This window comes from Sorex araneus, chromosome 2, assembly GCF_027595985.1.
Source record: "Sorex araneus isolate mSorAra2 chromosome 2, mSorAra2.pri, whole genome shotgun sequence".
Classification (NCBI taxonomy): Eukaryota; Metazoa; Chordata; class Mammalia; order Eulipotyphla; family Soricidae; genus Sorex; species Sorex araneus.
In genome coordinates, this window is record NC_073303.1 from 327,215,880 (window position 1) to 327,236,155 (window position 20,276).

The 20,276-nt window shown below is 39.3% G+C and overlaps 1 protein-coding gene across 1 annotated transcript in view; it reads left to right on the top strand.

Moving 5' to 3' along the window:
* Nucleotides 1-20,276, top strand: part of L3MBTL4 (L3MBTL histone methyl-lysine binding protein 4) — a 487,327-nt gene that overhangs the window by 269,899 nt on the left and 197,152 nt on the right. Inside the window, exon 13 of the mRNA XM_055125658.1 lies at nucleotides 8,294-8,408. Coding sequence (XP_054981633.1) covers nucleotides 8,294-8,408 — 115 coding nt within the window. The remainder of the gene's footprint in view (nucleotides 1-8,293; nucleotides 8,409-20,276) is intronic.

Below are 20,276 nucleotides of genomic sequence, written 5' to 3' on the forward strand. Positions count from 1 at the left end.
TCAGACTTCATTTTAATGTTTTGTGTCGCCCACATTTTCTCATTTTCTTGGTAGCATGTTTGATGCTTATTAATGTGTTCAATTTATCCACTTTCATTAATAATTATTAATCTTACTAATAAACAGTGCTCATTTGTGGATGTTTATTGGCATGCTGTTATTGGAATTGTTTTCAAGTTTTGGCTATTATGTTTAAAACCCCAAGAACTTAGTTTATAGGTGTTTTTAATCTCTTTGAGTTGTGAGAAAGTGGCAAAATATTTCTTGAAGTAGTAGCTCAATACCACAGCCACACAAACACATCCCCAACAATCGATGTTGTTACATAATTTAAGTTATTTGAGTGGGTGTGGAATAGTATATTGTACTATTTGTCAAGTCTTCTACTAGATAAATGTTTTGTGAATGTCAGTGACTTGCTTATTTTCTATTAATGATTTTTTAATTTTAATGAAACGTTGATTTACAAGACTATATATACTTAGGGATACAATTTTACATCCGTGCATGTTTCTACAATATCATACCTATCATTCAAGTACAATATCCCTCTAACACCATGTATGGACTTTGACATTATCTACTCTTTCAATTTCTATTCGGATAGGCAACTGTGACTAGAATTTCTAATTTGTGTGGTGGACCTATTTTTAATATTTTGAGTAAAAGTAAGGAATCTCATTTATGATTGCATCAAAAATCTAGTGCCTAGAAATCTACTTAAACCTTTATGGTATTGTTAAAAGAAGTATAAGATAAAGCTGAAAGATTTCAAGAATTAACACTGTTTAAATGACTATTATACCTGAAGTATTATTCACTTTCAGTGCAAATTTCACCAGTATTATTCAAGGAGACAGTAAATATTTTAAAATTTTTAGACCAAAGACCCCAGATAGTGAAAGTCATAATGAGGAAAAAGAAAATGGGAGATATACTATCCCCCAACTTAATGTTCTACTGTGAGACTATATTAACCGAAATTATGTGGTATTGAATTAGAAGAAAACACAGGGATTAAAGCCCAGAATTAAATGCTCACATAAGTAGAAAGTTAACTCATGGCAAAGATTATTCTTCCTTGAGTACCTTCTCCAATATTTAGTTTCTAACTACTTCATCAGCTGTGAAGTCAAGCTTTGTGTCTCCAGCACAGCACAGATACTTTTTTTTTCCTCACTTAGTGATTGCATATCTCTGCTGCCTATTGTTTAGTAGGTCGGCAGACAGTTTAATTATTGTAGTTTGGGTCCCATAGTTACAGTAGTGTTGGCATAAGTGGTTTCAATATAAACAGGTATCTGCCTCTACACTACACGCAAGGTCAAGACCCCAAACCCCGGCCCCTGTATTACCTTCACACCTGCTTCTTCTTGCCTCCCTTTATACATCCCTCCTCTCCTTGCATTTTAGTTTCCGTAATCTAGGACAAAGAATGTTCCAGCCTTGTCTTGTTATTCTATTCGCCAGAGCTTAGTGAAGTAATCCAGTATTTGTACTTCTTCTTTTGCCTGCTTTTAAATTTATTTTATTTTTAAATTTATTTTTGGTTTATATTTGTTACATGCCCAGCAGTGGTTGTGGGTCACTCCTGATAATGCTCAGGGGCAGGTGCCATGTGCTACAAGAGGGATTGAACCAGGGCCAGCCGCATGCAAGGCAAGTGCCTTAGGCACTATACTATCTCTCTGGCCCATCTCTATGAACTTCTTTTTCTGTTTGTTTTGTTTTGTTTGGGAGGCACACCTGGTGGTTCGAAGGGCTTACTCCTGGCTCTGCACTTACGGATCACTCCTAGCAGGGCTTAGGGAACCATATGCAGGGATGGAACCCAGGTCGGCCATCTGCATGGCAAGTGTCCCACCCATTGTATTGTAACCCTTACTCTTTGGCTTGTAATTTTTGTAAAAAAATGAGTCCGACTCATATTTTCATGTCTATAGACATCTCTAAGAAGTATTCACTATATATTGTTCTCTATGAATGACATCGCGTACAGGGATTGGAGTACTTTTCCTCCTTAAATAGTATGGTTTGAGGCACAAAATCATAGATCTGAAAAGCTATATGTATACCTATGTTTACTCCCAAGATATGGAAACAGCCAATAGCTAAGATGCGGAAACAATCCAGATTCCCAACTACCTCAAGAAGTTGTGATGTCAATGGAATACTATGCAGCTGTTAGAAAAGATGAAGTCATGAAATTTGATGTAGGTGGAGCAAATTTATGAAAAACGGAATGACAGTGATACAGTTTTATATATATGTATATATATACATATATAAACACACACGCACACAACGGAATATGAAGTAGCTGTAATAGAAAACAAAATCATTCAGTTTGAAGCATGGATGGAACTCGAGGATGTAATGCTGAGGGAAGTCAGTCAGAAAGAGTTAATTGCAAATTGATCTCATAGGTGAGACTTTTTAAAAAATGTAATCACTATGAGATATACAGTTACAAAGTTGTTCATGATTGAGTTTCAGCCATACAATGTTCCATCACCCAGGATCATTCCTCCATTCCCCCTGGCCCTTGATATCTCTCTCTCTCTCCATATATATATATATATATATATATATATATGTGTGTGTGTATATATAATATATATATGTGTGTGTATGTGTGTCCCACAGATGAGTCAAATCATTCTGTGCTTGTCCCTCTCTCTGACATTTCACTCAGCAAGATACTGTCCATGTCCATTCATATATAAGCAAATTTCACGACTTCTGTTTTCCTGGTGTCTGCAGAGAATTCCACTAATGTAGATGTACCATAGTTTTTTTATCCAGTTGTTTGTTTGCAAGCACTCAGGTTGTTTCCAGATTCTGGCTCTTTTGAATAGTACTGCAATGAACATAGAAGTGCTTTTTTGCAGTTTTGGGGCTCCCGGGTTATATTCCTCAAAGTGGTATTGCTTGGTCAAATGGAAGCTCCATTTCTGGTTTTTTGAGGAATGTCCATGTTGTTTTCCAAAATGGCTTGACCAGTTGGCAGTCCCATCAACAATGAAGGAGAGTCCTTTTCTCTCCAAATCTGCACCTGCATGATTGTTCTTGTTCTTTTTGATGTGTGCTAGTCTCTGTGAAGTAAGATGATATCTCATTGTTGTTTTGGTTTGCATCTCCCTGATGATTAGTGACACAGAGCATTAAAATATTTTTCACTTAATTTTATTTTTATAAAGTAGTTCGCAATACTTGATTACACTTAATATTCAAACACCAGTCCCACCACTATTATACCTTCCCACCACCATATTTTGTATGTTTCCATCCCAAACCCCAACCCCTTCCCCAAAGCAAAACTGAAATAATTTATTTTCTATTGTTTGTTTTGAATAAACCACTGAAAATGCTCCGAAAAACTTTCATTAGGGGAAAGTGTGTGAAGATTGTTGCATTTCACCCAGGAGCCATTAAGCCCTGCTGTAAGAAATTACTAATATGTTGTTAAAGGTTGAGCCTTGTGTGCTTATGTGTGTGTATATGTATATATGTGTGTGTGTGTATCTGTAAAAATATATTTCCCTCTGAGACTGGTTGCCTTCTACTTTAAATCCCATCTAATGTGGTTCAGTATTCTTGGAATATGAGTGGTGTAAGATATGAGGTGTCCAGGAATAGGTTTACTCGTGGCCGAGGCTCAGCCTGAGTATGTGGAGAGCATCCGTGAACAAGGCAGCAGTTGAGTTGTGGAGGTTTTTGGCTGCCAGGGTTGGGTCCTTTGGGGTAGGGAGAGGCCTCACCCACCCCCCTCTGGGGTGCCTTGAATGAAACAGCCTGATGCGGGGTCAGGTGGCATGGCTATGGTTTGTCGTTTTATGCTCTCTTCCAAGAGAGGAAAGTGAGTCTCTGGGTCATGGCGTTGAGGAGCTTACCTGGCACCTGCCAGAGGTGGCTTATGGATGTGACTGCTGAGTTACTGGAAACGTGGAGAGACATTGTGGGAGGTTGAACATTTTTTCATGTATCTTTTGGCCATTTGTATTTTTGTTTAATGCTCTTATACTTTCATAGTTTTGGGGTTTAATTTTTTAATTAGTGAATCACCATGAGGGTACAGTAACAGATTTACACATTTTCGTACTGTGTTTCCCTCATACAATGTTCGAGCACCCATCCCTCCACCAGTGTCCATTCTCTACCACCAGTGAACCCAGTATCCCTCCCCCCCCAATCCCATCCCTCTCCACCTCTGTGGCAGGGCATTCCCTTTTGTTCTCTCTTTCCTTTTGGGTGTTGTGATCTGTAATAGGGGTATTGAGTGGCCATCATGTTTAATCTAGAGTCTACTTTCAGCATGCATCTCCTTCTACACTGTTGGTGGGAATGCCGACTGGTTCAGCCCTTCTGGAAAACAATATGGACACTCCTCAAAAAATTAGAAGTTGAGCTCCCATTTGACCCAGCAGTACCACTTCTGGGAATATGTCCTGGAGAAGCAAAAAACTACAGTCGAAATGACATGTGCACTTATATGTCCATCTCGGCACTGTTTACAGTAGCCAGAACCTGGGAAAAACCTGAGTGCCTGAGAACAGATGACTGGTTAAAGAAACTTTTTTACATCTATGCAATGGAATACTATGCAGCTGTTAGAAAAGATGAAGTCATGAATTTTGCATATAAGTGGATCAACATGCTAAGTGAAATGAGTCAGAAAGAGAGTGACAGACATAGAAAGATTGTGCTCATCTGTGGAATATAAAATAACAGAGTAGGAGACTAACACCCGAGAATAGTAGAAATAAGGGCCATTTGTATTTCTTCTTTGAGGAAGTTTCTGTTCATTTCTTCTCTCCATTTTTTGAGGGGTTGGGTGGTTTTTTTCTGGTAAAGTTCTACCAGTGCCTTATATATTTTGAATATTAGCTCCTTCCTGATGGATATTGAGTAAATTAATGTTCCCATTCCGTGGGCTGTCCCTGTAACTTTTGAGATATAGAAGCTTCTTTAGTTTAATGTGGTCCCATTTGTTTATATTTGCTTCCATTTGCTTGGTCAATGACGTTTCATCTCTGAATATGCCTTTAGCTTTGGTGTCATGGAAGATCTCCAGGTACCGATGGATTCAGGTCTGATATTAAGTCCTTTAATCCATTTTGATCTACTTTTGTGCCTGGTATTAGAGGTCTGAGTTCTTCTTTCTTTTCCTTCCTTTCCTTCCTTTGCTTTCTTTTCTTTCTTTCTTTCTTTCTTTCTTTCTTTCTTTCTTTCTTTCTTTCTTTCTTTCTTTCTTTCTTTCTTTCTTTCTTTCTTTCTTTCTTTCTTTCTTTCTTTTTTCATTCTTTCTCGCTGCCCAGTTTTCCCAGCACCACTTGTGAAAGAGGCTTTCTTTACTCCACTTCACACTTCCTGCTCCTTTATCAAAGATTATGTGACAGTATATTTGAAGGTTTGTATGAGAATATCCGACACTCTTCCATTTATCTGCAGGTCTGTCTTTATTCCAGTACCACGCTGTTTTAATTACTAACATTTTGTAGTATAGTTTGAAGTTGGGTTTGATGCCTCCCATATTCTTTTTCCCCACGGACTGCTTTAATTATTCATGGGGATTTACCGTGCCAACATATGCAAGACTTAAAGACAAACAGCAATGTAGCAAGGAAGGCCAAACAGCAATAAATTGAGTGAGAGAACTGATTCACACATCAGATTGAGGGAACAAGAGGAAGAGGTTTTAGGGTCCTTGGGAAAAGGAGATAGGTACACTGGTAATAGATGTGGTGTTAGAATTATGTGCTTGAAAAAACATTATTAATAGTATTTTAAACCAAAGAACCCCAATTAAAATTTTTTAAGATTAAAGAATTTTTAAAAGAAACATATTAAGGAAATAAGAAGTGGTCAAAGAAAAGAGACCCGGAGAATTGGTCTACATAACTGAAGAGTTGGTGAGATGGGTGGGGAGTTTTTAGGAGAGAATCTTGAGACAGATGGGAAATGGACTCTCAGGTGTGGGTTTGGAATGTTGCATGATGGAACCCTATCATTAACTGTTTTGTCAACCATGTGACTAAAAAGTTTTTTTAATAGTGGACACGTGTCCTCACATAGACCCCACGTCTTAAAGAATATTCCCACTAAAACTCACAGTTAGATAAAAAATAAAAAGTAACATTTTTAGAGTAAAGAGGTAGCACAGCACTAGGTGCTTGCATTGCACATGGCTGATCGAGGTTCGATCCCTGACACCTTATATGCTGCCCTGAGCCCCACCAGGAGTGATCTCTGAGCTTTTAACATTGCAGATCAAGAGCAAGCCCCATCAGCACTGCTGAGTGAAAAACCAAAACAGTAAAAATATGGGTTTTAAATTTTAATAAACATATATATTAGTTAAATTATAGTTGTTCTCATTATTGTTTACACTTTGTCTAAGCAATTTTCAGGGCTTTTTCTTAAGAAGCCCTTATTCTAGGATATGATTCTTACTCCAAACATGAAATCTCTTTGGTAACCCAAATTCTCAAATTTGAATGAGTCTCTCCACTTTGGTCTTCCTACTCTCCCAGTAATGTATGATCTATAGTATCTTTATTTTACTCTCAGGCTTCGATTAGCTGCTCTCGGCCTGAACTTGTGAAGTCTCCCTTTCAAGGGCACAGGTGGAGTTCAGCCTAGATTGACGTGTCGAGAATAATCCTCCTAGTTCTTGGTCCTCCTCTCTTTAGATTTTGTCTTATCTCATTTAATAGTTACTAATGTTAACTACCATGTTCAAAAGAGCAAGTCTGATAGAATTATTATTTTGGATGTTACTCTTAAGATTCTCAAACTTTGGCATATATCAGCTGCATCAAAAGGATTCAGTTCCATTCAGATTTGTTTAGACTTAATCCTTTAGAATTTTTGATTCAGTAGGATTTAGTTGGAATACTAGAATTTGAGTTCAGTGACTAAATATTTTTTAAATGGTAGTGTCCTTTTAGAGTATATCCCATACACCCAGGACTTAAAGAATAGACCAACTAAGACTCACAGTGACATATTACCAAGTGATACTGATACTCAGGTCTGAGAATCTGAGAATCGCACTTCGGAGAAAACAGTTGCTTGGAAATAAGAATCTTCTAAAAAAATGTTTTGGTCCTATTAAACTTAATAAAAGGTTTTAATTTATATTTCCTGAAGAATCATAAGTTTCTAATTTGTTTTATTATAAATGCAAAACAATTTTATTCCTTTTATGCAGAGCATGAATTTTAAAGGCACTTTCTGATTTGAGATGGGTTGCTTCTCATTTAACTAATAGAAAATATGAGAGTAAAGCACTGTAGCACTGTCGTCCCAATTTGCTCATCGATTCGTTCATCGATTTGCTCGAGCAGGCACCAGTAACGTCTTCATTGTGAGACTTGTTACAAAACTTGTTGTTTTGGGCATACTGAATATACCACAGGTAGCTTACCAGGAATTGGGGGCCAAACTCATAAGTGCTCAAGGATTACTCCTGGCTTCATGCTCAGGAATCACTCCAGCAGTGATCCAGAGGCCTTATGTGTGCTAGGCATTGAATCTTCTTGAGCCACATACAAGAAAATATCTTACCTGCTGCACTATCTCTTTGGCCCCTCACATACTTTGTTTGGTTCAATTCTAATGAACAGCCCAACACTGAACTACCTAGAACCTGAGGTGTAAAAGTTTCAGAAATAGTTATTTGATTTTTGTTTCAGAAATTGGGTTTTATTTCAGTGATTGTCAGACCTGTGTTTGGCTGTGTATGTGTGCACTTCCATGTATTTCGTAAGTAATATGAAAAACAATGATATCTGTTAGAATTGTTGAGACCTTCCCACACAACTTCCTCAGAGGACTTCCTCATAACTTTCACATTTTACTTTAATAACTATTAATAAAGTTTAATGACATAAGCAGCTATTCAGTTCACTACTACAATCTATAGTGTCAGCAGTGCATTTGCCACGTTTCTTACCTCTTTGTTCCAGTAATTCCACCTCTCTTCACTTTTCAGGACCGTGAAATTCTTAGAATTAAAGAGAAAAATAGATTTATCAAAAAAATAGATTTATCCAATCAATTTATTATGCGTAATTTACAGATTTTTGAACTTATCATCTTATTTAATTTCTTCAAAACACTAGCATAATCCTTTTGAGGGTTAAATTAGAAAGTTTTTTTTTTCAAATTACTTCAAATATTGTTTTATTTGAAATATATGATTAGTACAATTTAAATATTTCTTAGATTTTCCTTCTAGTATTTTGATGCAACAATACTGAAATATTAGTTACTAATGATCATTTAACAGATTCACTTTGATGGCTGGGATCACAAATATGACTATTGGACTGATGCAGACAGCCCTGATATCCACCCAATTGGATGGTGCGATGTGACAGGACATCCTCTGGAACTGCCATATCGTGAGTATTTTGCTTTTGTTGCTGCTTTTTAAGTACTTATCCTGAATTTCTTAACATTAGTACAGAATTTAACATTACTTTTTCATGACATTATAAGTATTTTCATGCTAAATATCAATGATTTGATTAATCACAGCTATAGCTATACTGAGAGTCAATTATTCATAATTAATCCTCAAAGGTCATGCTTTATATGAGTAAAAAGTTATAATTAGGTTCATTTGATAATGTTGCCTAATGAATCTTCATTTCCTATATTAGTTTGGAAAACTGAGTGGGATCTAAATTTGTGTAATTTTTGCCATTAATTTTAGCTGAAGTATATTTTCTCATTTAAAAAACGCCCCATATTAATTACATTTGCTTTATAGGTGGCAAAAAGTTGAGAAATTATTTTCAACAATTAAAATTTATAATTGTGAATATTTTCAAAATCCTTTTTTATTGGTCTATTTATTTTATTATTCTAACTACTTACACTTAAGGACAAAAGAATCACTCAGTATTCCAATGAACCTCAAAGTATAACATATAATATTCTTTTGGTCTGAATAATTCCTCTGATCCTACTAGGCTGACACAACCAATAGTTCCAGATACAGGTGCAAAGTCTCCACTCTTACTTTGTTCCCTTACTACTTCTACTAATTTCCTCTTAGTTTTTGAGAGCTTGTTTGGAGGTTCTAGCAAGGAGCACAGCTACTCTTATACCCTCGACCGAAGACCGGTCCGTCTCTGTTCGGGGAAGGCCATTCTTTTCAACCGAGCACACAGCTTCGGAGGGATGCACATGGATCGGTGAGGGAGAAAGGGGACACCCACCTAGCCAGCCAGATCAGCCCAGTCAACCCTGGTGATCAGTGGGGTGACAGATGTCGCAGCCAGATCGCCCTCACATCCCCCTCCAGGTTTATGGATGAAAATCGCTGAGCCAGTTAGATGATAATTAATCCTAAATACAATTTTCTGAAAGCGCTGTTGCATTTTTTAAAGCATTCCTTACGTTTTTGCCTGAGAAGAATCACTGACTAAATAGCTTGATAGGCATGTTCCACAACATGCTGCGTTCTTCAGAATCTGCACCATCACTACGACACGGGTCTTTATGTAATTTGCAGTACATTCCCAGGCATGGGCCCTTCACACCGTGAATGCAGAGCGGGGGGTGGGGGGGGGGGTCAGTCCTCTGTCCAGGAGATGTGTGAGCTTGTGTGCTTTGTGATCTTCTCAGTTGCATTTTTTGTCCTTAATTTCACAGCCCAGTATAGCAAAGAGATAGTTCCCGTTTTATATCCAATCCTCTTCCCCACTCACCCCCCACGTGTGTACGTCATCACTACCGGGTAACTTTCTCAAGGAGCAAAGATCTCAGTGGGGATGGGTGCCGATGGCAATTCAGGTACAGCACGCATGCTTCTCATCTGTTCACCTGTTTTTGCTAGATGCCTTCTAGCATCTCTATCTGAATGTTTCACAAGCATTTTGAACTCAAACCATGGTTCCATCTTGAGGTACACTCAAACCAACACTGTGCTTTTCTTCTTCTAGTCACAACTTCCTCCCAGAGTTCTTGCTTCTTTAGCAGCCATTCTGGACTCTGCTCTGTCCTCACCCCCAGGCCCCTTCCTTCACTTCTACCACCTTCACCTTCCCCCTTTCCCAACTCACACATCCAACCAGTCTCCAAGTCTTTCTGATTCTCTTTCATAACATAACCTCTCTGGAATCCATCTGTAACCCCTCTCATCCAATCTCATAGTAATGTATCATATCTCATCTTGGTTCCAAATGATTTACAGAGTGTGGTCCCACATTCTACTGAGGAGTTAATTACACAAATCCTCCCTATAAGCCTAGAATGAATCTCTAGAAGTCTGGAATGAATTTCTAGAGTATGAATCTCCTAGAATGAATGTGGGGCTACTTGAGCCCTGAAATGCCCATACCACCGCATACCACCTTGGCCATCCTGGCAGGGCTTGTGTGCCCTAGATCATATCTGGCTGAAGGACCATGTGGTGCAGGGTTTTAACTGAGTTCCCCACAGGCCAGTCATGCACTGCTCTATATAAGTGAGCTACCTTCCTGGGGCCAAGACCCCTGTTTCAGTGCAGAAACTGCACACATATACGATTCTTATCCAAAGTTCATTCCATCATGTACTTAACACTGAATTCTTTTTCTGCTGGAAAGTGGAAACAATTGCTTTGGCTTAAGCAGTCAAACAAAACAAATCCTGAGAGTTTAGCACTGACTATTGTAATGACTTCGTGACTGTTACTTTTATCATATCCTTTTCTGTACCCTTTTTTTGTTTTTCTTTTGGGCCACACCAGTGATGCTCAGGGATTGCTTCTGGCTCTGTGCTAGAGATCACTTTTGCTGGTGCTCAGGGGACCATATATGCTGCTGGGCACCAAACCTGGGTCAGCTGTGTGCATTGTAAGACACTACCTCCATGGCATCTTATTCTCTATTTTTAAACATTTCACTGATACTCATTTTATATTTCTCACCTCCCAAAGAGTTCACAGCTTCCCAGGAGTCATTCCTGGTAATAGGGATAGTTTTGTGCTAGCACCCAGAGGCCACCAAGTTCACACTTGGTGGTTCTGAGGGGGATGCATGTGGTGCTAGGAGTTGAACTGGGTCCTGTGCACCCCTGGACCGTGTATTGCATCTCAGACCAAGGTTTCTTATTTCACAGACTTGTGATTCCCTTGCACAAACACATAGGCCTTCACATCCGTGTGCTGTTCAACTTTGTGCTTTACCCTTTCACCGTTTCTTACCAAGACTCTACACCAAACTGAATTATTCCAGTGCTTTGAAGTCGATTTGCAAAGATTCTGGAAATATAACCTTCCTATATCCTCATTTCCACCTTGAATTGCTTTTCACACTTAAATTTAACAAATTTGAAGCACTTTTACGAAAAAAAAAAAACACTCTCCTTGGTACAATTCAAATGCCTGGGTGGCAAGAAGCTGACGGGGTCACACACTATTTGGTATGATTTATATGTAGCATGTTGACACCTTTCAGAGATGGCATTTCTACAAAAGCTATGTCAGAGCATTTTTATTGCTGAATTCTGTTCTGAGTCAAAGGGTTGATCTTATCTACTCATGTAATTCCAACTAAACTTTTAATAATCAGCATTTTTGATAATGAGATCAAAGTAATTTCACATTATAAGTAGAACTATAAAATCACACTCAGTATTTTGTCATGTATGATAAAGTCATTTGACCAACATTAAATTTTCAAGATTTGAGGTATTTTTAGGTATTTTAGATTTCATTTTTTTACAGTCTATTTCTCTGTTATTTTTCCTGTTGCTGTGTCCAGGGGGCTTAGTCATTGCTATCAGCACTTTAGTATATATGACAGCTTTATTGATGAAGTACTGTGAGACAACTGAAAGTTTTGGACTTGGAAAAAATATGAAATCATATAATCTAATCTGCCCTATCATTGTTTGGAGACATACCTGGCTTGAACTTTGTCTGTTTTATTGACTTTATTTTCATTTTTTCTTGAAGGATGTGTCATAGTAGATACAGGGTTACATTTAACTTTAACAGTAGAAACAAGGGGAAAAATACATCACAGACAGTTGTGTCATTGTGGTGGTCAGTGACAGTGTGTGGGGTGAGGGAGGCAGTTCAGAGGATGGGGTGTCTGCTCTGTATTCAGGAGTCCTGGGTTCAGTCCTTGACCATAGGGGGCTTGAGCATAGCCCCCGAAATAAAGGACTATGTTTTAAAGATGAGGTGGACAAAATTTGTATTATTTTTTTTTTTAGTGTGGTTTTCTTCATGATGTTTCTCCCTTGAGTAATTTTAAACATATTTGTAGCTCAGTGTTACAATAAGTTCTTGGAAATAAAAGAAAATACATGGTTGGCTTTTTTTTTTTTAGTGATTTGAGTTTGAGGGGCTATAGCCAATAAATAAAAAAAAATAAATAAATTCCCAAAGTTGTCTGTGAGACAGCAAAAATGCAGTGCAGGTTCCTACTGGTTTTAAAGCTGTTCACAGCACAATGGGTCTAGTCCAGCCTAGCCTCTTAGAGTGGTGATGACTTGGACTCTGGATAATACAGGGATCTGAGCCAAAGGAGCAGGCGTGTGTGGGTTGGGTGGCATTGTGGGGATTGAGGGAGTCAGGAGAGAGATGGATGCTTTAGGCGTGGAGATGGGGGAAGCATAAGTAAAATAAAAACATTTCAATTTTCATGTATATTTTATTTGAATTAAGGTTTTATATATCTTAACAATAAATGGTCATTTTATCTATTTTTCTAATGTCATTTAATCAATATATTTATACTCAGTGTAGGAACTAAGCCAATAATGAATATATGGTGTAGCTCTTAGCTTGTGCACAAATGTAGTGTTTATTTTGGCTACGACAGGAGTATTCAATCACGCCAATCTAATAAAAATCCTTGATGGGTCTTTGTGAAAAGCCTCTTTAGAGTGAAAACCTAGATGTCGCCATTCAGTGCAAGGTTTGCAGCGACTGAGGCAGGTGATGGCAATGTCCTCCGAGTCCTCATCCTCCACCTTAGAACCTCACTGGCAGGTCACCTGAAACTTTACCAGAAACTTCAACTCTCCTTTCTCCTGCCATGTGGGCACCACGTAGCTGTGGTCGCTCTTGTTTTCTGATATATAATCCTTGATGGAAAAATCATAATGAAGTAATCAGTATCTTTCTGTCATACTTTGAATTTCTTATCATTTTAAAAGAGTTTTAAAAATACCATAACCAGAAAAATTATGCCTAATTGACTGAGTTGACTTTTGGAAAATCATTTAAATGACAATTTGCAAACTAATCCTGGACACATTTGGTGCAAATTTCCCTAAATAGTGCTTATATACTAGATGGTTAATTATTTACCCACAGATAACTTATGCCATAAGGTAATGATACGTATGAATACTTTTTTTGCTTTAGAAAATTAAGCTTAAGAGCTTGGATTTTAGAGCTAGATAAAACTTGTATGTAAATTTTATTTTGTTCTGAATGCCTCTGTGTCTTTGGGTAAATCACTGTACTTTGTGACTCACCGGCTTAGTTAAGCACTCTTGGCTTTTTCCAGTTATCTTGGCACAGGGGCACTTTAGTAGCAGGGTTGGTATAAGGAAAACAGTTATCTTGCCTTCCCATCCCATAGTTGTCCCTTCAGTAGTCACAAAAATTGGGAGTTGATTTTCTTTCTTAAACATTCAAACTAATGTCCACCCATCTCCCTTGAATTGCTTGTTATGATCGCACAATGCATAAATGGGTTGCTGATCTGTAAGTGAATATTAAAGCAGCAGCCTGAAACATAGAACTGCTGATTTAGAGAAATATAAGCTAGTGTTATCGGCCCCAGTAAGTTGAAAACTGAAGAACTTTGCTGTTAATTTAAAACTAAGTTTGCAGCAGGAACACTGGGCTAGAAATAGATTTGAGGACAAATATGTTAGAAATAAGTATAAATATAATTGTTGTCATAATTATTATAGATATTATTACATCTATAATATAGATATAATTATTGTAAGTCACAACATCCTCGCCATTAATAGACCATCAGTGAATAAAGTCCTTTTCACTCAAAGGTTTCTACCTGTTGGACCAACAGGGTAAGGCCAGTTGTCACTGAGCCTTCTCTAAGTCTTCTTTAAGCACAATTGGCTATTTCTTTGCCTTTGATTTAAGCCATGGTACTCACTGTCTTCAGGTTTGTTCCTCTCTTCTGTAGTCTTCCCAGAGACCCCTGTGCCTCGGGTTTGGGTTTGTACTTGGAACACCACCCCATCCTATGTGTGATGCTCGGAAGACGCTTTGTCTCTTGGACCTTCTATCCTACAGCCTTTTGTCTTTGCCTCTGCTGTGTTTCGGTAACAATGTTCTGGCCACTCCTCTGCCCAGAACCCATCTCTCGGACTCCGAGAGTGCTCCCTCTCACCTGGTGGCCCTTTATACTCAGACTCTGGTTATCTCCTCAGCAGGTCTTCTGCCTTTTCTCTTTCCTCACTTACCTTTCCCCAGCACAGAGGCCCTTAGGACATCTAAATTTTACTTTTGTGTCTGCTATTCCTTTGGCTTGGAGCTTTGTGTTGTCACACACTCCTAGAGTTTTAGTCAAAGTCCTCTCCCAGAGATGTTTTGTGTGCCCAAACAGCAACTACACCATTCTCTAATTCCATACCACCTGTGTGTCTCTTGATGGCAGTTTTCATAGGCTGCATGATTTGATATGCTTAATCTTTCTTTGCTCAGTAGCACCTCTGCACGACGATGCACTCTTTTTTTTAATTTATTCTTTTATTGAATCACCATGTGGAAAGTTACAAAGCTTTCAGGCTCAAGTCTCAGTTACACAATGTTCAAACACCCATCCCTTCACCAGTGCACATATTCCACCATCAAGAACCACAGTAAATCTCCCCCCCACCCCCCACCCCCCCAGCCCTCCACCCTGCCTGTGTAGCTGATAAATTTCACTTTTCTTTCTCTTTACTTTGATTGCATTCAATATTTCAACAAAAACTCACTATTATTGTTTGGCGATTCCACCCCCAAAGTCAGACCTGCTAGAAAAGAAGCATTTGATAATTTGTTTTCCATTGCTGAGAATGAAGAGATACGAGGTCGTGTGGCCACAATAGCGGTCGCAAGGTTTTGGATTTCTGTATTTTAGTATTTTAGTAACTGAGTCCAGAGAAATTTCTGCTAGAAGTTGCATCATTGCTAGCTCGTACCTTTCTGCTACATTATATTCCACATATGAGTGCAATCTTTCTATGTCTGTCTCTTTCTTTCTGACTCATTTCACTCAACATGATACTTTCCATGTTGATCCACTTATATGTATGCACTCTTAAAACTCGAGTTATTTACTGAATGAATAGATGGATGGATGGATGGATGGATGGATGGATGGATGGATGGATGGATGGATGGATGGATCCCTGTTTAGACTTCCAGATATCCTAGTGCAGGGTTTATTTTCATTTTAATGACCATAGGAATTCTTTTTTGGGGGAGGGGGTGTCAGAGGGCACACTTTGCAATGCTCAGAGATTATCCCTATCTCTGCACTCAGGAATTACTCCTAGTAGTGCTGGGGGAGCATATGTAATACCCTGGAGTGAATCTGGTCAGCCCAGTGTGAGGGAAACACCTTGCCCGCTCTACTGTCTCTAAACCAGCGTTCTTTGGAATCTTTGAAGCTCTTTCAGTTGATGAATGCATGTCAAAAATTCTTTTTCACAGCCCCGAATGGATATTCTGGTCAATTGTAGGTCAGTTCCTTGGTCTGTGAGCTGTGTAGCCTTCCTTAATCTTAAGAGCATACTTCTTCATAATCTACCCTGAGGTAAATCATTCTGCATCCTTTATGCAGAGGACTCTTGTGAATATTGTACAGTTTGCTTGTTTTCCTATGTCTCTGTTTCTTCAGTTCATTAGTATGATCCTTCTGTTCTTAATTCACCCTCCCTTTCAGCCTTATTTTAAACAGTTGAAAGTTAAACAATAAAATATTCAATGCATAGAAATGGCTTGCTAATATTTTAAACTAGGACTAGAAATAAAAATATGACAGGTTACAATGTCTCGCTCTAATAAGGTAGATATAACTGGAAACAAAAGAACCATTTTTTAAAAAAATATTAAATGCAGAGATGAATGTGCCACTTGAAAACTAATAGTTTTTTCTCACCAGGGCACAGGTAAAAATGTTCTGAAATGACAAAATATGCAATGGCAAGAACTTGTGGGGGTGACGAGTGACACGCGGTTGCTCAGCTCTCTGAGGAGAGTGCCCCTGTGCAGGTGACGAGCCCAGCAGCGGGTCCTGGCCTCACTCTTTGTGCGATGAATGCAAGCAGTATGCATCACAAACTGGAGAGGAACAAAGCTGCTTGCTCAGTGTGGGCACAGAGATAAGTAGGTATAGGTGAGAGGATTTATTTGATTCATTGTCTCAGGAAGTCTCGAAGCTTAGGAAATAGTTTCTCTTTGGGCGACATCAAAGATGTGGTTGTTGAATAGAAAACTCACAGGATCCCCAAGCTGGTGGTACCCTGCCCGATTATTTAGGGGTGCAGGGGCAGTGGCTGCACGGCTCTGCAGAGACAGGAGGCTCTGGCCCTGGTGAGAATGGGCTTCCTCGTTTCTTTAACCCCTAGAGCATGCTTTGCACCTTATTAAGGCACCATGATTTACCATGCTGATAGTGAAAGAGTCTTGTGCATACAGTGTTCTAGGACCACACCTGCCAGCATGTCCAAGCCCCTGACCCTCCACCAGTATCTCATGGTTCCCTCCCACTCTTCACCACACACCTTGGCAGCTTGGTTCTACAGTCTGACTCTTAAGAGTTTGTTTCCATCATCCAGGTGATATTCCCTTACTACATTTCTTTATGGTCTGCAGGAGAGAGATTATTCTCCCTCTGACTGGCTTTCCATAGCATATCCCCTCCACTCCCACCTGTGTTGTGCCAGATTGCAGGATCCCATCCTGCCTTTAGCAGAGTCGTGTGCCACTGTGCAGACAAACCGAAGATTCCTGATCTGCTCACCTGTTGTTCAGCACCTGGCCTGTTTCCAGGCTTGGACTGCTGGTAATAACAGTGAACGTAGGAGTGCACTTGATATCAGGTGAGGTGCCCTCCCCACCTCCCCCTGTTGAGACAGAAAGGTGTCTCAGCTGCTAACTAAAATTATCACTGTCTGGAAGAATGGGGGAAAGTTTTATTTTCAGCATTTAAGTTGAAGGATCGCCTAGAGAAACTGCGCAGAGTCGATGCATTCATGTGAGGAAAGGAGAACTCAGAGGTCGCATGCCATGATAAGATTTTAGGTGCCATGGAAATATGGCCCTGGTGTATAGCCATTGTGGTCAGCCGCATGGTCAGCCTGGCCTCTCCATGGAGTCTTACATCACATGAAAACAATCCTGGGGAGCACTTTACAGCTTAAAGTGGAAAGTGTCTTGTTTTTCCCTTTATTTATCCCTGACTCAAAAACTTCTGCAAACGCACCTCCTACTCCATGCCCATATTTATTCCACACAGCCTTAGAGACACCCACAGAAATGCCAACTCTGCGTTTCTAGAGAGATATAGAACCCTGGAAAGGTAAATTTTATAGCACCTGCTATGCCATGTGATGGGGCAGCGAGTCAAGTAGAGGCATCACAGCACAGGCTCCTGCTTGGGGAGACAGGTCCCTACTGCTGTTCATGCAGTGTGTGACACAGGGACTCTGGCTAGTCCTAAAGACAAGGATTAGCCTTGCCTTGAGAAAATATTTATAAACCATAGAATCTCAATCAATTTTTTTTTGCTCTTTTTGGGTCACACCCAACTATGCACAGGGGTTACTCCTGGCTCATGACTCAGGAATTATTGGTGGTGCTCAAGGGACCATATGGGATGATGGGAATTGAACCCGGGTCAGCCTCGTGCAAGGCAAATGCCCTCCCCGCTGTGCTACTGCTCCAGCCCCAATTTTTTTTTTTTTAACAAGAGGAATCTTTGGACCTAGGGTGCATCCCTTGGGATCATACCTCAAGGTACTTAACCCAAAGTCGAATGGTCCTGATTATTTGCTTTAATCCCCAGGTCTTTGACTTCTTTATCTTGGCTCAGGTTTCTGCTTACCTGCCAGTCATTTAGATCCAAGATGTAGTTTGGCTATTAGGAGCTGCACTGTACTCTGCCTCCTGCCTTGAGGGATCTTTCTCTGATAGATAGAGCCACTCCCCAGAACACCTCAGGCCCCACATAGCTGGCTCCAAGCTCTGTGGGTGGTGCCTCATTCAGGAGTAAATTCCCACTTTAATGCCAGCTTGAAAGGGGTGAAGGGAGAGAACAGAGGGAGTATGTAAGAAGAAGGAATGTAAGTTCTCTGACCTCCTTTCTTATCTCCCTTTAACCTTTCAGGTGTTTCACTCCTTTCTTTTAGATTCTTTAATACAGTTTTTCACCCCAGGACCTTTGCATGCTATTTTCTATTTTCTCTGTCCATAAAGTTTATTTTTTTTAATTTTTAAAATATTTTTACTTGGGGCTAGAATTTTATTTTCAAACTATCAATCCATTTTTTAAAAATTTTTAGTTTTTTAATGATTCACCGTGAGATACAGTTACAGACTTACAAGCTTTCGCGCTTACATTTCAGTCATACAATGATTGAGTACCCATCCCTCCACCAGTGCCCATTCTCCGCCACCAGTGTTCCCAGTATCCCTTCAACCACCCCCACCTTATACCCACCCCCGCCTCTGGGCAGGGCATTCTTTTTTGCTCTCTCTCTTCTTTAGGGTCTTGTGGTCTGCAATGCAGGTATTAAGTGGCCATCATGTTTGGTCTATAGTCTACTTTCGGCATGTGTCTCCCATCCCGAGTGGGTCCTCTAAGCATCCTTGCTTGGTGTTTCCTTTTCTATATGAGCTGCCTTTTTCCCAAGCATGTAAGGCCAGCTTCCAAGCCATGGAGCAATCCTCCTGGTTCTTATCTCTACTATCCTTGGGTGTTAGTCTCCCATTTTGTAACTTTATATTCCACAAGTGAGAGCAGTCTTCCTATGTCTGTCCCTCTCCTTCTGACTCATTTCACTCAGCATGATACTTTCCATGTTAATCCACTTATATGCAAATTTCATGACTTCATCTTTTCTAACAGCTGCATAGTATTCCATTGTGTAGATGTACCAAAGTTTCTTTAGCCAGTCATCTGTTCTCGGGCACTTGGGTTTTTTTCAAATTCTGGCTATTGTCCATAAAGTTTAGTCTGTTCTTCTTGTGATAAACATCTCTGTCTCACCCTTTGGAATTCAACTCAGATGATCTATTCTGCGGAAGGCCTTCCCTGGTTAGAGTTTAAAGCAGCCACCTCTTATTTTCTATTTCACTGCTTCTTTTTTCTCCATAGCATGTGTCCCAATATAGAATTAGTTTAGTGCTGTGTTTCCTTGCTTTTATGAGTGAGAGTTGGGGGAGATAATGAGTATCGCCTATGTAAGTGTTTATCCACTTCTATTTTCAGTAAAAGTTTATTTTATATTATTTCAATACAAATTGATGAATCACTTATGCTGAAACAGCTTGCATTTATAGAGGCTATCGCAGCCTCTTGCCTGCAACATTTATGTACTGAGTTTCTTGAGTAGTAGATATGGAATTAGTATAGTCAGGTCTAATGGGAGAGATGTGGGTCAAAACAGCCCCACAGTCAACAAAGGAAACTTTTATAAATAGGAAGTTGACAGGCAGAAAAAGGAGATTTCCTAGCCGACTTCCATGTCTAAATGATTTTGTCATTGTTCTTTCTTTAGTTTCTGTTTAATTTATATTTGGAGGTGATTATGATGCTTGATTATAGAGTAAATTAAATGAAACATTGTGAGTTTGAAATGTATTATATTAATAGAATAATAGTGGGAGTTACAGTAAGAACGTATAATTTATATTAAAGAGCTTGAAAGCATTGCTAATTTATTTAACTGTTAAGCACAAATAGCATAATACAATATATCTTTGTAAAAGATATAGCTCATTAATTCCATTTGGTTTATCACACAAAAATTGACTTGTAAATAAAACATATGATCTGTGTATTTCTTATTCTAAGATAAAATTATTAAGGTTATTATATTACCTTATAAGGTTATTATATTACCTATTATTCAATAACAAATGATTAATTGTGTAAAAATAAAAATAAAAGGGCGCGGGAGAGGGAAGGGACGCCTCACCGCACCGAGCCAGGCACAGGGCCTAGGGCAGCAGCTGTCTCTCCCGCCACCCGAGTTCGGTAGCCTCCAGCCTCTTCCCCCACCCCGGGGAGGTTGAT